Here is a 16,418-nt window from a genome sequence, read left to right on the forward strand (position 1 = left end):
AAGCTTTAACAGCTTATAAATCTCACCAACCATCTTTGGTGGTCCACAAGACATCACACCAATGGTTCCATGGTTCTCCTGTGTGGATTCCGTCACAAGCAATCCAGTACAGTCAGCAACAAGTATATTAAGTTCGTCCACAGTTGAAGATGGTAATAACACCACAGTGAACAATTCCAAGAACAATACTCAAACAAATAAAGAAGAATATGATAATCGTCTCTGAACGAGTTGGAACCAATGTGAAGAAGACTTTTAAGAAGACAGGCACCTCTGTATGATGCTTGTTGAACAATGCAGGAATAGAAACATACTTTCTATACATGTTAATCCATTTGTTGTTCAGAGAGTTTGGGTAACCGAGCCTCTTCAAATAATTCACTGCTCCAACCATCAGGAAAACAAAGATGAAGTAACAATAGAAGATACCTGCAAACATACTAGGCATATCCCAGTCATAGTATCTACTCCTGTAAAACTTGGAGTAAATATAAGTCTCATTCTTTGGAATACTGAATGGTACATGAAGAAACGTGCTTGTGAGATTGATACCTCCAAGAGACTCAATATGACTTGTTGTATTTGCAGGCTGATCAAAATAATAGCCCTTCCGATATGGTGAGCCACTACAAAGAGCACAAATATCCGTCACGGTTTTGATAGTGCTATTAAAACTGTTTGAGTATTCTCGAAAAACTTTTGCAAAGCAAATTGACAGCGTTCCAACAGTTGATAGGTAGAAACAAAAAATACCATAGTATAAAGCTTCCCTGGATGGTCTATACTCTTCCAGGATTAACAACGGCCACTTGTACGATCATTAGGTTGGACCCCCAAAACTCCTAATAATTTCATTCTGAACTATCTCTTCAATGAATAAATGTGCGAGATTTCTCGTAGTTGAAACGGGTCCATCTTTTATAACTAAAGTAGTTTGTTTCTTGGAACAGAATATAGGCTAATAAATCGATATTCCTGCTCTTCTTACAACAGTAGTACTCTAATTGTAGAGTCTCTATAGGTTGAGTATTAAGCCTACATCTCATTGTATATCACCATAATTTGAAAATATTGCTGTATGAACTCTGCATATCAATCAAAATTGAAATTAGAAAGCAATATTATTTCTGGGTCTTGAGGACTAAAAATATCAAACTTCTAATAGGACTAGGAGTCTTAGGATGTCCTACTGTTTTATTGTCAGCCTCTTTTTCTGTTTTTCTCATTCTGTTTTGAGGTTTCGCCAAAATTCATAAATCCGAAAAGTCACCTCAGCTTGCAGACCACTCAAAATGTTATCCTAATGCCTCATTCGCAAATGGTTGTGTTCTATAGAGCACTCAAAATCTTTAAGAATGTGTAATGATTTGTGTTTCTAAAACTTTCCTGTGTTTGGTCCTGAAAAGCCTCCAATTTCTTTCGAATCTATCATTTTTACCTTGTGAAAACAGCCTGTTGACGATTACGCTTATGCAACACCTATTTGTTCATACTTGCAAATTTTTTATAGTCCACCTTCTGAAATATCACCAATTGACCGGGGTCTTCTACAGTATGAATGTAGCGTTCAAAAGTGAAGGGTCTGATAATTCTTTTTCCCCAATGCGCGTACGTAATCACAATTGTATGCAATATTCACTGACGTATCTCAGCTATACGTCTTTCCAGACTCTCGAAAAAAGGAAGTGGTTTTTTTTTTTCTAAATGAAGAATCATCACCTCATCTACGTCGAATGCCCTGGTTCTGAAAGTGTGCAATGATATGAACAACGGCTCAACTCTTCCATTTGATTGGCTGTTGCCGGTGTTCTCTACGTTCTTTTTTTGTATCCAATGCTCTCCAGGTGCAGAGGGTTACATAAACACCTACATATATGGCCATATCATTAAAGCCAAGGCTGGCCAAGGCTTACCAAGAGAAATTTTTTGATGTTTCATCGGTCTGATGAATCTGATAAAATTTATCAGATCCGTATGCGAAGTGCTACGTTTAACCCCGTACAGCACGTACAATGCATGTCAGTGCATGTGTGTGTCTAAGCCTCGTCAGTCCAAGTATGTTGGGTAGTAGGACAGTCTAGTCATCCTAGTCCGACTAGTCTATTAGCTGGTACTTGGCCTAAGTAATCATTGAGGTACGAATGTCAAGGCTGTAAATGTGAAAGCTCTAATTATTTACCATTCTCGGTATTTGTTAAAACCCTAGATCCAACTCAGTGAAACACCAAGCTACAATATAGACCATTTTAGAGAACTGTTTAACTCAATATGTGCTGCTAAAAAGTTTGTAGTCTCGAGGCGCTGAGACTATCTTCTGCAGATATGATTTAAGACGAATTCTGGCTCCAATTTCTCGTCATGTATCCTCAGTGTTGGCAAGGACTGGTGAGCGCTGAAATCTCAGGTTAGAGTCCTCATTACTTCAGTAGTATATGCAGGGTGAGCAGAAATGCACACTGTCCCCTATCGTGACCCCACCATTCCATTGGTTAAGATTCATGAAATGGGTCAAATTGTCTATTCAATCAAAACCAAGTGCGAAGCATTAATAAACGTCTTCATATTGGCTCCGATAGAAACAAAGTTGGGAGGTGATAGTTCATGTCTATATCTTTTTTTGCAGAAACAACCCATCGTACCTCATGCGAAATCAAAAAGTTATAACCAATGACATCGTGGACAAAACTTTTAGAACTACAATTGAGGCATGTTATTTAAAGAAAAGGGAATGCTGTGGCTAACAGGGAAAGTTATGATCACTTCTAGAGCTTTCTTTTCTTCGTGGAATGACGCACCAAACTTTAAGGTTACATATCGAAAATAATTAATTTGTACGGCCTGAAATATTGTATATTTTGTCCAAGACAAGCTACTTGACAACAGTCTTGGTATAAGTCAAAATGGAACATTATCTAATAGCTGTTTCACACATTGTACTTATGCAGACATACTTCTGAGTGGTAAAAGTCTCCGAAGCTACAGGTCTTAATAGATACCAATGAGTTGAGTGTTCATAGTTTGATGGAACATTATTATTCCAATCAAGTACATCTAATGTTCGAAACGACGTAGGCAATATAATTACTCAAAACATTGATGGTGAATCAGCTAATAACCGATATTTGGTCCGATCCGATCAGATACGACTAATAATTGATTTTTTTCAACAAATAGCACTCTGCATTAAGATATTATTATACAGTGTAATACACTAGCAAAGTAAGGCAAAGCAAATTAAAACACCCAAGATTTGCTAATCTAAAAGTGAAGTTATTTAATATCCAACATGCTCCAATTGAAAAGCATCCAAGTTTATTGGATGAATTGTCAAAGACTTCAACCCTTTCACCGATTTTTCAGAACGGCGTTGCATAACGGCACCTATAAATAGGTCCATAGTCTAGACATAATTCATATTTGTTGAAGTTACATTGCATAATAAAGCCTCAACTCCAGTTTCTGAAGATTTTTGTGAAGTTGAAGCCTTTTCCAATCATTGATCATTCAAGCTAAGTACGTCTGGTTCGACAATTAACCTTCTAGTCTCTGAAATGTATATGTCTAAACTACGCATTACAGACTAGAGCTTGAGGACTATTGACTAAATAATAACAATACTTAAATTACAAGGCTGTTCATATGTCGTACTACATTTAAGAGCGCTACGGCACAAATAAAAATATTTTTTGTGCAAGGCCTAAGATACAGGACGCAACGAGCCAAAAAATAAAGCCATTTTGAACCCTTCAAACATACCCAGGTCTTTTCTTACCAAGAAATCTCAGTCTTCCTGGATGATATGAAGAACTTGAAATAGATTGACCTATAGCTCGGCTCTAGTTTTTAAACAGTCACTTGAAGGCTTTTGAGCAGGAAAAGGTTTCAGTCATGCGATTCAATACAAGAATGTGTATGCGGAGTGTAGACCCCCATTAGCATTACGTGCAGACGACATTCGGGTGTGCATTATGTTTTTGGTGTAGTCCCCCTTCGGTGAACTAGAACAATGCACCTCACTTTTTCTATATTTCAACCAATGGGATGATCGCTCATAACTTTAAATTCATCTGCGCAAGTGGCCAAAGATATCCCGAATATTTCCCGTGTCTCGATAATGGCCCAACAGTTGTTAGGGTCCATGTACATTAAGATCGACAGTTTAGTATGTTTTATTGCCCACAATTGAAACAACCAATGGGAAGAGCGTGATTAAGTTATTTTGGGTTGTGAAATTATGGGAATGACCAAGTATACTAATGAAATATGCCTGGCATACTTTACGGTCGTAATCCTCTGGCAGGGGTGTGCAGGTGTTCTCATGATACATACTGGACATTCAACATGGCTTTCGAGTCGAATGCTGACATCTTGAGACATAGTTATTAGGAAACTGCACAACTCTACACAGCTGTGACATACGGCGCCACAGCTTCTGAGACCCGTCTCCTGTTATTCTTCAAACCAGATCATATATCATTGGCTCTCATCGAGCAAAGATGGCATAACATTGTGGCATTATAACTATTCCAATGCGATTACTCTTCATCTCATTGAGAGTACAGCGTGGCAGCCTCTTGAAGGCAACTGTGAATATTCACAACCGGATTACGGATTGCGTAGAACTCATGATCGAAAACAGTATCAAAGTAGGTTGGAATATGATGGAGAAGACGAGGTTATACTCGGCCAAGATGACCAATGGAGTAATCCCTCGATATCTCAGATAACAGTGCTGATCTAGAAGATTTAGAAAGAAATACTGGAGGAGAGAGTATGAAAGAAAGAGTGGACGCTCGAGATTTGGAGATGTTGGAAGAAGAGAAGAAATCAGAGGAAGGTTATATAAGATAAAATTGAATTGCTTTAAGGCAAGTATATGTTTAACAAAGAGAGCCACTCTGATGCAAGGACCACAAGCTCAGAACCACGAGCTCAGTATAAACCTCCGACCCTGAACTCAGGATTAGCAGAGAGAAAGAATGAGCCAAAGCACAATAATAGGAAGCCATAACTGGAAGTTCTGAATTCAGTTATATTTGGTGGTGTATGGAACAAGAAATATCTCAAAAACAACAAGATCCGGCATGGTGTAGTGGCTAACATCGGTCGCTCTCACCGACCAGCCCGGGGTTCGATTCCCCGTACCGGAATATTTTTTTTCAAAGTTCAAGATCCTTAAACATGAGGCTCCGAACAGCTGAAAAGCTATAAAAAATACATTGATGACAGTAGACTTGAAGCTAAGGGGCCAACCATTGCTCCAATTGTTACGATGGAACTGATTTCGCAAGCTTAGCGTCATTTCGTTGTGATTTTGTTGGTATGTAAGGTTGCCACGACAACCGTGTTTTTAAACAACTTTTCACGTTACAAATTTGTGCATCCACCGTTTCGTAGTGGGAAATTCACACACATCAGTGTACCGATTTGCAGCTTTAATACCGACCTGTATATATTCACATTGGTGTTCTTGGTGTGATTGGAGAGTGGAAACATTTGGTGTTATAAAGAAAAGTGGTAAGCGTTCTGTTCTGTGATATCATAGATCGACATTAAGCAATAGACACGTGTCTAAGAAGCATGAGCGTGTTCAAATTAGATGAAGAGGGCGATGAAGAGGCCCTTTACCAAGACTTCCACGATAGTCTCACTGTCTCTGAACCCTTAGCTATCCCATCAGACCGTGCCAGAAGAAGAAGCTCTGCATCGAACAGAAACACTCCTCAACATCGTCTAGGAACCAGCTTTGAGATTGGAATCGATGACGATTTCATCGAAGATGAGGTTGAGGATGATGAGCCTCGGTTGGGGAAGCCGAGACCAAGCGATTTCGAATGTATCAAGGTCCTCGGAGTTGGCTCGTATGGAAAAGTGTTACTTGTTAGAGAAAAGAAAACTGGTAAGCTATTTGCACAGAAGCAGCTGAAGAAGGCATCTCTGATCATTCAGTCCAAGACCGTTGAAAGAACCATCAACGAAAAGACCATCTTGGAGAGCGTTAAACATCCATTTATTGTGAAGCTGTACTATGCCTTTCAAGATGACTCCAAGCTATATCTGATTCTTGAGTATTTACAAGGAGGGGAGCTGTTCCAACATTTACAGCTGGAGAAGTTTCTAGGTGAGGCGAAGGCATCTATATACTTGGCCCAGATGGTACTTGCACTTGAGCATTTGCACAAAATCGGTATAGTTTACAGGGATCTCAAGCCTGAAAACTGTCTATTGGACGAAGATGGATATCTCATCTTGACAGATTTTGGACTGAGTAAAGTTGGGTTGAACGATGAGGAGCTGTGCACTTCATTAATTGGAACTCCCGAATATATGGCACCTGAGATCTTGCAAGATATACCATATGACTATTCCGTGGACTTCTGGTCCCTCGGCTGTGTCATGTTTGACATGCTCACAGGTTCTCCACCGTTCACTGGTAATAACAACAAGAAAATCTACGACAAGATCGTTGCCAATAAGCTCAAGATTCCATTCTATCTCTCCCAAGAGGCCAAGGACTTGTTGCTACGTCTCTTGAAGAAGAGTCCACAGAAGAGACTGACCGACATCGAAGCCCTCAAGAAGCACCCTTTCTTCAGAAACGTCAACTGGAAAGATATACTCGAACGCAACTTTGAGCCTCCAATCGTCCCAATAGTCACGGATCCACAACTCGCAGAGAACTTCGATTCTGAATTCACTGGCCTGCCAATCTCACCGGTTGGTTCCCATAGAGCTGGTCTCACCATTAACAACCCACAGAAGCAGCAGCCCTTCGAAGACGCCTTCAAAGGTTTCTCGTACACCGATAAAAACTTCACAGATATATATTCCTAGGATGAGATCCATCCGTTTATACACCGTATAGAAGAGACTCAATTCCCATACATTACAGCTAGACGTCTTCTGCAATATGTGTAGTGAAACTGCTGAAAGCGGTAATTTTCGCAGTCAAATCTGCTCGCCTAGGCTCACAGCTTTTTCTTCCCACTGTGTGGACTTCCCCCTGTGGACCTCATCCGCTAGTAGGAGCAGGGCCTAGGACGAGACACAAGTTGCTGGGGACAGAGGCTGCGATAGAACCCAGGGAGAGGCATTTGAACCAGAGGCATAGGGTAAGCTGTTGCGTGCAGAGTAAATAACAAGATGAATACGTATAACCAGGTGACTCCTACTGGTCTTGGAGGCAAGAGAGGAAAGACTAATGTTGGTGGCTCTCAACAGCAGAGTCAAGAGCCACAAGAACAACAGGTGTTCCCTGCCAGCTTGACAGCATGGGTTCAGACATGTTATGCTGATGCTCTACAGAGATCGTTCAGCCCTGAACAGATGGCTCAGCTACAGCATGAGCTGCAGGTGTTGATAGAGAAGGCCAACAACACGGGCAAGCTCTGGAGCAACGACTGGAGTGGACAGAGCATTCCAATCCTCAACCGAGGGTCGATCTTAGAGTTGAAGTGTAACCAAGCCACCAGCCAGTCGAAGCAGGCGAGTGCTCAAAGGACTGTGAAGAATAAAAGGGCCACTGTGGCATCGAAAGAAGATGAAATGACATCCAACGATAGGAAGAGACTCCGTGCACAGCGATTTGAAAGGGAGCTGAATCATAATGAGACGCTTGACTTCCAGAATATTAACCGGGAAGAGTACAAGTTTGATAAGAATAAACCAATCATTGGAACGTGCACAGATCTGGAGAAGAGCTATCTAAGGTTGACCAGTGCACCTGATCCGTCTAAAGTACGCCCCTATGGCATATTGGTGAAAGCTCTCAACAGGCTCATGCACAAGTATAAGAGTGGTGTGAAGTACACATATCTCTGTGATCAATTGAAGGCCCTGAGACAGGATTTGACTGTTCAACTGATTGAAGATGACTTTACAGTCAAGGTGTACGAAACACACGGACGTATAGCCATCGAGAACTCGGATCTTGGTGAATTCAACCAATGTCAGTCCGTCTTGAAGAAGCTTTATGAGCAGCCCCACATTAAACAGAGTAAGAATGGATCTACTAATAAGCTAGAATTTTTGAGCTATGCCTTGATTTATTACCTGTTCACAAACAATTACGATTCAATAACTGAAGTAAAGCTCAAATTGCAACCTAACGATCGTGGGAATGACTTCATAAAACCGGCTCTAGAAATCATAAAGGCTAAGTTGTCTAAGAATTACCACATGCTATTCAGCCTGTACTCCAAGACTAAAGGGACCACAAAGCTCCTAATCGAATGTTTTATCAACAATGAGAGAGTTAAGGCACTCTCTGTGATTTGTACTGCTTATAAGCAGATAAACTTGGAGTTCTTACTGAATGAGTTTCATTTCCAGGGGGAGAGTGACTGTATGGATTTTATCACTGATAAGCAGCTCGATAAGTTTATCGAACTGAAAGGTGAAAGTATCATTTTGAAAGCAGCTGATGCAAGATCAACGGTTTTGAATTCGTTACAGAAAGTAAAGAAGGTTGATATTAAAGGACAAGTATAAAAGAGTGGGTTCCGGGGACTAATATAGTGAGTATCTTTATGTTTTTTTTGTTCTTTTTTCACTCTTCTGGATGAATACCTATGGTCGCTTTTTGACTTCTGATTCATAAAATGGTTTGAACTCGTGTTTTCTTGTCATTCACTACATCTTAGCAGAATTTTCGTGTATATGCATATATAGCTTAATTAGTCAAATGACGGAGCAAGAGCCATCAAGGAAAAGTTATTCTTATTCGCTTCATCGGTTAAGTCAACGTAGTGTTGGAATCTCTGTGCCAATCCAGGCTCTTCAAGAACATCGCCATCATTGGTCTGTTGTCCTAAATCTAGTGCACTTTGTCTTCTTCCATCCAATTCGTACAAATGTCCGTTCTTCTTAATGAAGGCAATGAAATGAGTGCTAACATCGTCATTAGCATCTGGTGCATCTGTCTCTCCTTGGTTGGCAATATCAGTGTATTGTCTCTCCAGCTCATCAATCAAGTGCTCAACTTTACCAGTATTGTTATGTGCGAGCTTGAATTTGGCGATTGTAGAGTTCGATTCAAAGTCATTGTCGTCCAGATTGGAAATGGAGTTCAATAGAGCATATAACCCACAAGCATTCTTAACTGTTTGCTTGAACCAGATAACATCATTAGCATCATGACTTCTTGAAGACTCCTCTGAGTCCTTTACAGACTCGTATGCCTCAGTTACAGGGAACAACATGATTATGGCTTGACATGGCCTAGGAATGAAGGATAAGAGATCTTTATCCGTCAACGAATAAACGTCATGGAAACTGTACTTCTGAGACAGCCCGAGGTTATGTGCAAACGTTGAGAATATCTCAGGGTTAGACTCTAGGGGAATTACAGCTCTGGCCATGGTTAAGATGTTGCTCTAGGGACATTAAATGTGCTGGCTTGCTAAAGAGTCCTGATGATGAAGTTGGGCGCTCCACCAATTCTGGGAAACATCCGGACACCTAAACACCCGGACATTAGTGATTTTACAGACGTATGTAATGATCATTATTGCGGTTATAATATAGTTGGTTATCTATTCAACGATTGTGAATCATCTTGGTACATGAGGTGTTAATGGACAATTTACTGAATACTAAACTATTTAAATGAAATACTCAAAAGATTTAATATAATTAATCTGGTGTTAAAATTTATTTTCTGATTAATATTCCCATGTTCATTTAGCTATAGAAAAACTCATTAATAATGATACCAGAAAATATACATTTTCAAAAATTATTGTTAAGCAAAGGGATGAGATATAAGAACTATACAAACTATTGTACTCTTGTGGATTAACAACACCACTTCAGGATTGGGAATGTGTCATTTGGGCTCGGATTACAATGCACAACGACCTTGGAATTTGATTAGTAGGTGCAATTTTATGAAGGTTACTGAGACTTGACTGTCGTTTTCCTACTCTGTTTACAACTGTTTTCTAGATACTTACATCAGTGTCTACCAGTTTGCAAGAGGATCGATAATATATGCTTTAGAGAGTTTATTTTCACTAGAGAGTCTCTACATCAAATCAAGTTCCTAAGCTTAACAGAAAGTATCAACATTTTGAGAGATCTTACAGCGACAAACAATAGAATTGTTTTGGAAAACACGAAGGAAAAGTACAGGAATGTACTGAAAGATTGGTGTAATGGTCCAACTTTGGTGTTGATGTTGAATCTTCCCTTTGAATTTCTCGTTTCACCTATCACCTTATAAAAAGTGGCCGTGCATATTGCCAAACAGTTGACTAATCTAGAGAACATGTTCAAATCCATATATTGTAGCAAACCATAGTATAACTGTATAACTGTATAAGATGAATTAATAATTTACCAAACCTGCAGTTCCTCAAAGAGATCAACTCTCTTGGGACACTTGTCCAAGTTTTGACCAACAAATTTACGAATATCGTCAACCATTCTTGGCGGACCACAGGTCATAACGCAGATTGTTCCTTGGTTTTCAGCAGTGAATTCCGTCACCAAGAAGTCCTCAAGGCTTGGTCTTTCATAATGAAAAGTGATGAATTTGGAAAGCTCTTCAATACAACCCTGCGGACTCAAGCTGGTGTCGCTATCACTCGCAGAGCTCGAAGCCTTTTCTTTATCCTGACCAGTCTCTTTAACGAACTCTGTAACAGTACCAGTTATATAGATATCGCATTGGACTTTTGTACCACGTAACATCATCAGCTCTTTGTAGAACCAGCACAAAGATTCTGGGTTACGAATGGTCCATGACAATTTGATCTGTTGATTAGAATCCCTCTTTGCCAAATCAACTGCATGGTGATAGGGACCTGGGATTCCACTACCACCAGCCAACAAAAGTGCCGTGTCGTACTTGTGACTTGGTGCATGATGTCCATATGGCCCTTCCACTGAGACTCGAATGGAAGCCTTCCCTCCAGCCTTGATGCACTTGTTCTTGATATACTTGGTCATGCCTTTCTTTGCTTTGATGTAAACTGTGATTTCTCCTTCTTTCAGAGCAGACTCAATAATCGTGAAAGGATGTGATTGCCAAAACCCATATGGTGTCAAGAAATAAAGGAAGGCATATGCACCCGGATAAGAGTGGAAAAATGCACCTTTTTGAACAGAAACTTTGAAGGTGCCATCACTTATGTATTCAACATCTGCATTTCTATAACCAAAGGTGATCATTTTGAAGATTCTTACCAATCTGTCAGTACACCAAAGAGCTATTGATGCATAAATCCATTCCAAGTATCCAAAATCGTAACAGTGCCACCAACAGCCAACCAGGAAAAGGGACGCAAAGACAATGTGGATGAAGAGAAAGCTTTCATAACTCATAGTTCTGAACATATGAAATGCTTGGAAGCACAACAAGCCGGCAAGAGTTGTCGCAACGATACCCCATCTCCAGTATCTGCGGGCAACGTAAGCACTCATATAATGCCGTGAAACTGCGTAGTCAGTCCAGCAGGCTGAATGTATCAAAGCGTAGAGGAACATCATTCTTGAGACCCATTTGTGGAACATTATGAATGAGGTGTAAGGAATACCAGTCAATCTAATCATTAGATTGTTTCTGCCAGCAAATAGAACCAGCAGTGGAATCATACCAAAGGCAAGCAGTGCTGTTCGATCAGCAACCAACATTGTTAATTGTAAACGGCGAGAGTTGTAAAGTGTACTCACATTGTAATGAACAGTTGCCAGGAGAATGTTGAGACATACAAAGAAGAATATGATTAACGTCTCAACTCTTGTTGGAACCAGCGTTGATACAAACTTGAAGTACACAGGGGCGTTTGTATGGTTCTGATTGAACAACGCAGGAATGCTGATGTGTTTTCTGTATAGCGTAATCCACTTATTGTTTAGCGACCCCTGGTAACCTAGTCGTTTCATATAGTTCACAATACCCACAATGAGGAATACAAAAATGAAGTAGCAGTAATAGATACCGGCAAATACATTTGGCATATCCCAATTGTAGAGAGTAAACTTTGTATAGTCGTAATATGGCTTGGTAACGTTATGGGGAATATCAACAGGGAAAGTCAACTTCGTCACTGTGAGATTCAAGCCCTCCGTTGACCCAAAATGTCCGGTGGCATTCAGAAATTGATCAATGTAAAACTGCTTTTCGTGAATGACAGTATCGCTTCCACGAGTCTCACAGGTCAGAGACAAACGGCCTACAGTCTTGTTAAAATTCTTAGTGAAGGGGCCAAAAATGTTTGCGAAACAATTGGTGATGGTTCCAACAGCTGGTGGATAGTTACATATAGTGCCATAGTTCCTTCCACCGCCTGTTGAGTTGTAGGCCCATTTCATCTTATTGACGACGTTTTGGCATGCATTTAATGCCAACTTTGGGCGAGTACCTCTCTGTTCAGTCTTTGTTGGATGACTGGCGAACACATTGACCACCAAAAGAAGTGCTAAGAAGAGATCTGATAGTTTCATCGCTATGTGGATAACGATAATATTACAAAAGAAACGCCGAAGCGGGTAGTCTAGGGAACTTCATGGCTATTTATAATTATGGATGCATATTTGACCGTCTGGCACAGAAGTATCGTTTATGCTTACTGAAATAGTTCCATATGTCCAATTCAGGTTGCAAAACGAGTCAATTAATTAGCACTCTGCTCAATGATTTAGTTCTTATTGGCTCAATTCTATAGTTAATTCAGCTCTTGAAGGACAAAAATCTCTCTTTAACGGCTAACACATACATTCTACGCACGCTTTGCTAACAAAAAAATTGATGAGCCTTGCATGAACGCAAGCAAAAAAAAGTGTGTACATATGGTTGCATCGTTCCTGATCGCTCCTGAAGAGGGTCCTCAGTATTCCAGACTGAGTGTCTGTGCCCAGGGGTGAAGACTAGCTTGAGAGACACCGGAAACATGTACTAGGGCCATCAGCTCTCTCTAGGACAGATAATTAAAGAAATATTAAAAAACATCAATGAAAATCTATAAAGCCTTTATCTTGGAATATTTCCAAGCTTGCCCAGTGAATCTTATCAGATGGTGAGAAGAGAGTCTTTAAGTCTGGTATAATTGGCAACGGCATCATAGGAGAGGCTGTGCGGTAAAAATAAGCTTAATTTTGGGACTGATCTACTCTTTGGTGAAAGATATGCATGTAGAGCTGAAGATTTGCGAGTTTAGACTCATGGTCCAACAAATCAAAGGGTGTGATTGATGAAAATCCCTTTGGTGCTTCATGTGTGTGATTGTAAAAGTCATACCATATACAGCCCAAGTTCAAGTGAGCCTCAACATTTTGAAGTCTTACAAAGATGTGGATATGCATTGTGACATATGGCAAGATAGTCCCAGCCTTGTGTCTTTAAGAATATCCAGGTTGCAGAGATGAATGAAGTTGTGGTGTTGAATAGGCTGGGCCTTTTACCACTGCACAAACCACTCAAGACAGTTTGGGGAGGGGGGTTTGCTTTCATGAATGCGATCCTTTCTCTTCTGTGATGGCAGATTGACATGGAGTTCTGCCAAAGTAGATCCGCACACGTAATTCTGGAGTTCATTGTGAGATTATAGGGCCTGACGGTTGGAGGGAGAAATCGAAATGTTTTATTGGTCCAAAGATGCCGATTGAATCAAAAGTTGCCGAGGTCGAGTTGCAGTTAAAGATCACCAAAGCAAGTCTTTTAAATGAAAGTGTACATCAAATTATTAGATCATGTTCCATGCGAGTAGTGTATTCCTGCAGAGGTTCATATATCACTCCAAAAGTCTAGGCCCGCTGATTGAATAGATAGCAAGTTAGACGTGGCTAGAATACAGATCCTTCTCTCTACAGTAGCCTCTAAAATTCTTAGACCATAAGACCCCTTTTTACTATCTCTTAGGATCAACACCATCCTGAATTATTTCCACGTTATTGGAAAACATTGGGCAAGTGAGAGCTGATCAGCGGAAACCGATGTTGTTTAAGTAATTGTGGAGGATGTCTCCTAATAGTGACCTTCCACTATAGAAAAGGTCTAGACCTCACCAAAGGACTGAATCGTTATAATAACACTTACAAGAGCATAGTGTAGCTGTGGAAATATTGGAAGGCACTTTGGTAAGTATACTAGAGTGTATAGAGCATTTCACGCTTCACCTCTTGTTTCAGTCACAACCTCCATCTGAATCTTTCACAGAGGTTCTCAACTTGCACACTGCTCAACAAGTCGAATGTGGATTCTCATCAATACCTCTGCTAAAACAGAACACGGTATTTAACGTATTCTACACGATTTGCGTGATTCCACACATCCTACCAACTCGTTGTTTTATGCTAGAATGGCCTCTTCATAAGGGACGCTTTAACCATACTGACACACAAAATTGACGAGTTCGGAGCTCAAAAACCCATAACTGCACAAACCAATGGATTACTCTGAGATTCAGAGCCATTATTGGTTTGGTCCCTAACGCCTCAAGCGGACTTGCGACTTCACGTAGCTCCGTAAGCGATTCTAACAATCCACTATGACCTTGACGGAGGTGTTGGCACCATTATGACGGCCTCACCTAAGGACTACGTTCGAAGACCCTCCTAAACGATCAGGCCATACAATGTAAAGAGTAAAAGCTTATAACGATGAGTTCATCAGACTGGTGCATCCCAATTTCAGGCTCACCGTCGGGAAGACGGTCCACTATGATCGTGCGATGATGTAAGAACACCAACTCAAAGTCCTCGGTTCCTCGTAGGCGAAAAACAAGGCCATAAAACAAAAAGAAAAACGGACAAACACCGAAATAGTCATAAAATGATTCGGCCACTACCGTGTGCGCAGATTTCATCTCAGAAACCACCCGCAAGCTGCTACAGAGAAGGTTAAAGCTGATTGAAACCCTGGTGGGAAAGTGGAGGCTCTCAGGTGAATGTCCGGATAAACTATGAAGCGTAAACTGGCAGCATTAGGTTTATATTCCAACTTTCGAGTTTTTATTTTTTCGGTAGATACGAACTCCCGTGATCGAACTCCCGTGATCGAGCTCTCATGATCGAGCTCCCGTGATCGAACTCCCGTGATCGAACTCTCATGATCGAACTCTCATGATCGAGCTCTCATGATCAAACAGCTGTAGTCACGGAAAAAGAGCGCTCGTAGATGTGGTCTCAACGACACCTTCCCATCGAGCAAGTTATTAGATGGTGCTAGTGACATGTGTCCATCTACGAGTTGTATACAACACGTTAAGCAGTATACGACGGAAGTGCCCATGTCTCAAAACCCAAGCTTTCCGGGAGCTTTTCGTAATTACAACACCATCAGACGTTTCCCCTGAACTGCCCAGTTCTGCCGGCTCGTATCAGTTCCTTAGCTACAACTGTCTCACGTAAATAGTTAACTGTACATACACCGGGGGCTGATAGGGGTGTAGCCAATAATAATCCATACAAGCGTCGTCGTGAAGCACCCAGAATCAATCTACAGAAGTCGTCGTGACCTGTGTGGAGTCTGATGTTTCTAGTTCGCTTGCATTATGGCCCTCCGTGGCTGGCACTCCACAAGAAAACAACAGGTGTGCATAGCGATATGTATCTGAAACCAACTGCCCCCATGGCGAACGCCTCGACTCGCTCAACAGGCGTTGATTAGATGCTTCGAATGACCTGTGCAGGGGCTCACTTCTGGAGACATTCTGCTGAACAGTTTTGAGGAAGTGAGGTGAACATGTTTAGAACGTTCGAATACGCTGTGTGCACCAGCAGGCGATGTCTCATACGCCCAGACAGATTTTTTCACGCTTTTCTGAGACACGGCTGCTTATCGTTGTGTGATTTGTGGTGGTGAAGCCGTGAGGACCAAAACCTCTTTCCTCAGGGCAGGCAGCCAGCCAACGAAGTGATGGAAAGTTACGAGTCCGTCACTGTGTGCAGTTTCTTCACAACGCTGGTACGTTCTACACACAGTGAATGGGCAGGGAAGGGTGCTGCTGCAACAACGTTTACGGTTTTATCCACACTACGTAGATAATTTCTTGATATCTGAAGCTCGGCATAAAGATTAAGCTGCCATTTGCGTCGAGCTCCACTGGGCAAGCTCCCGTGGGCAAGCGACCGACGTGTGCCATTTGCCTGGCAGAAGGTACCAATCAACAAAACTTTCCATCCTATGATGGTGCAATAACTTCCAGGCCATGCACATTCTCCTTCTCCCTTCTCTCCTCGCCATCTTCGCCATCTTCGAGAACCTCTCAAGGCGGACGTTTTATGAGGAAACAACAAGCCACGCATACAACGTTGAGAAATTTCTTACCCAAAACAGCACCCGAATGGGCCAATTGAGTTAGGAGAATGCGGCTTTTGCAGCAAAGTTACAGACCTGGGTGCATCGTGCTTATAAATTTTGTTACTTGGTGATGGAATTTTCTAAGGTTTGTATGTATGGCGTGCATAGGGCAGAG

General features: G+C 41.2%; 5 protein-coding genes and 1 non-coding gene across 6 annotated transcripts; 3 read left to right on the forward strand and 3 right to left on the reverse strand.

The window, feature by feature from the left end:
* Positions 1-127: 127 nt before the first annotated feature.
* On the reverse strand, positions 128-448 carry CYBJADRAFT_174815 (uncharacterized protein; the record flags this gene model as incomplete). The annotated part of the gene is made up of 1 exon (XM_020216624.1): positions 128-448. One exon carries the CDS (start codon positions 446-448, stop codon positions 128-130), a length of 321 nt encoding a protein of 106 aa, XP_020068849.1.
* Positions 449-5,078: 4,630 nt separating this feature from the next.
* Positions 5,079-5,150, forward strand: CYBJADRAFT_t134. The gene has a single exon. It is a non-coding gene; the product is annotated as a tRNA-Glu (tRNA).
* Positions 5,151-5,248: 98 nt separating this feature from the next.
* On the forward strand, positions 5,249-6,836 carry CYBJADRAFT_169168 (AGC family serine/threonine-protein kinase; the record flags this gene model as incomplete). The annotated part of the gene is made up of 1 exon (XM_020215661.1): positions 5,249-6,836. Exon 1 carries the CDS (start codon positions 5,581-5,583, stop codon positions 6,832-6,834), a length of 1,254 nt encoding a protein of 417 aa, XP_020068850.1. The 5' UTR covers positions 5,249-5,580.
* Positions 6,837-7,051: 215 nt separating this feature from the next.
* THP3 (Thp3p) lies at positions 7,052-8,963 on the forward strand. Its single transcript, XM_020215662.1, has one exon. It carries the CDS (start codon positions 7,144-7,146, stop codon positions 8,488-8,490), a length of 1,347 nt encoding a protein of 448 aa, XP_020068851.1. The 5' UTR covers positions 7,052-7,143; the 3' UTR covers positions 8,491-8,963.
* CYBJADRAFT_130851 (ubiquitin-specific protease YUH1) lies at positions 8,676-9,359 on the reverse strand (the record flags this gene model as incomplete). Its single annotated transcript, XM_020212948.1, has 1 exon — positions 8,676-9,359. The coding sequence occupies one exon, from the start codon at positions 9,357-9,359 to the stop codon at positions 8,676-8,678; it is 684 nt and encodes a 227-aa protein (XP_020068852.1).
* Positions 9,360-10,286: 927 nt separating this feature from the next.
* Positions 10,287-12,445, reverse strand: CYBJADRAFT_169171 (ferric reductase family protein). Its single transcript, XM_020215663.1, has one exon. It carries the CDS (start codon positions 12,313-12,315, stop codon positions 10,336-10,338), a length of 1,980 nt encoding a protein of 659 aa, XP_020068853.1. The 5' UTR covers positions 12,316-12,445; the 3' UTR covers positions 10,287-10,335.
* Positions 12,446-16,418: the final 3,973 nt, after the last annotated feature.

Source organism: Cyberlindnera jadinii (assembly GCF_001661405.1).
Source record: "Cyberlindnera jadinii NRRL Y-1542 unplaced genomic scaffold CYBJAscaffold_14, whole genome shotgun sequence".
NCBI lineage: Eukaryota > Fungi > Ascomycota > Saccharomycetes > Phaffomycetales > Wickerhamomycetaceae > Williopsis > Williopsis jadinii.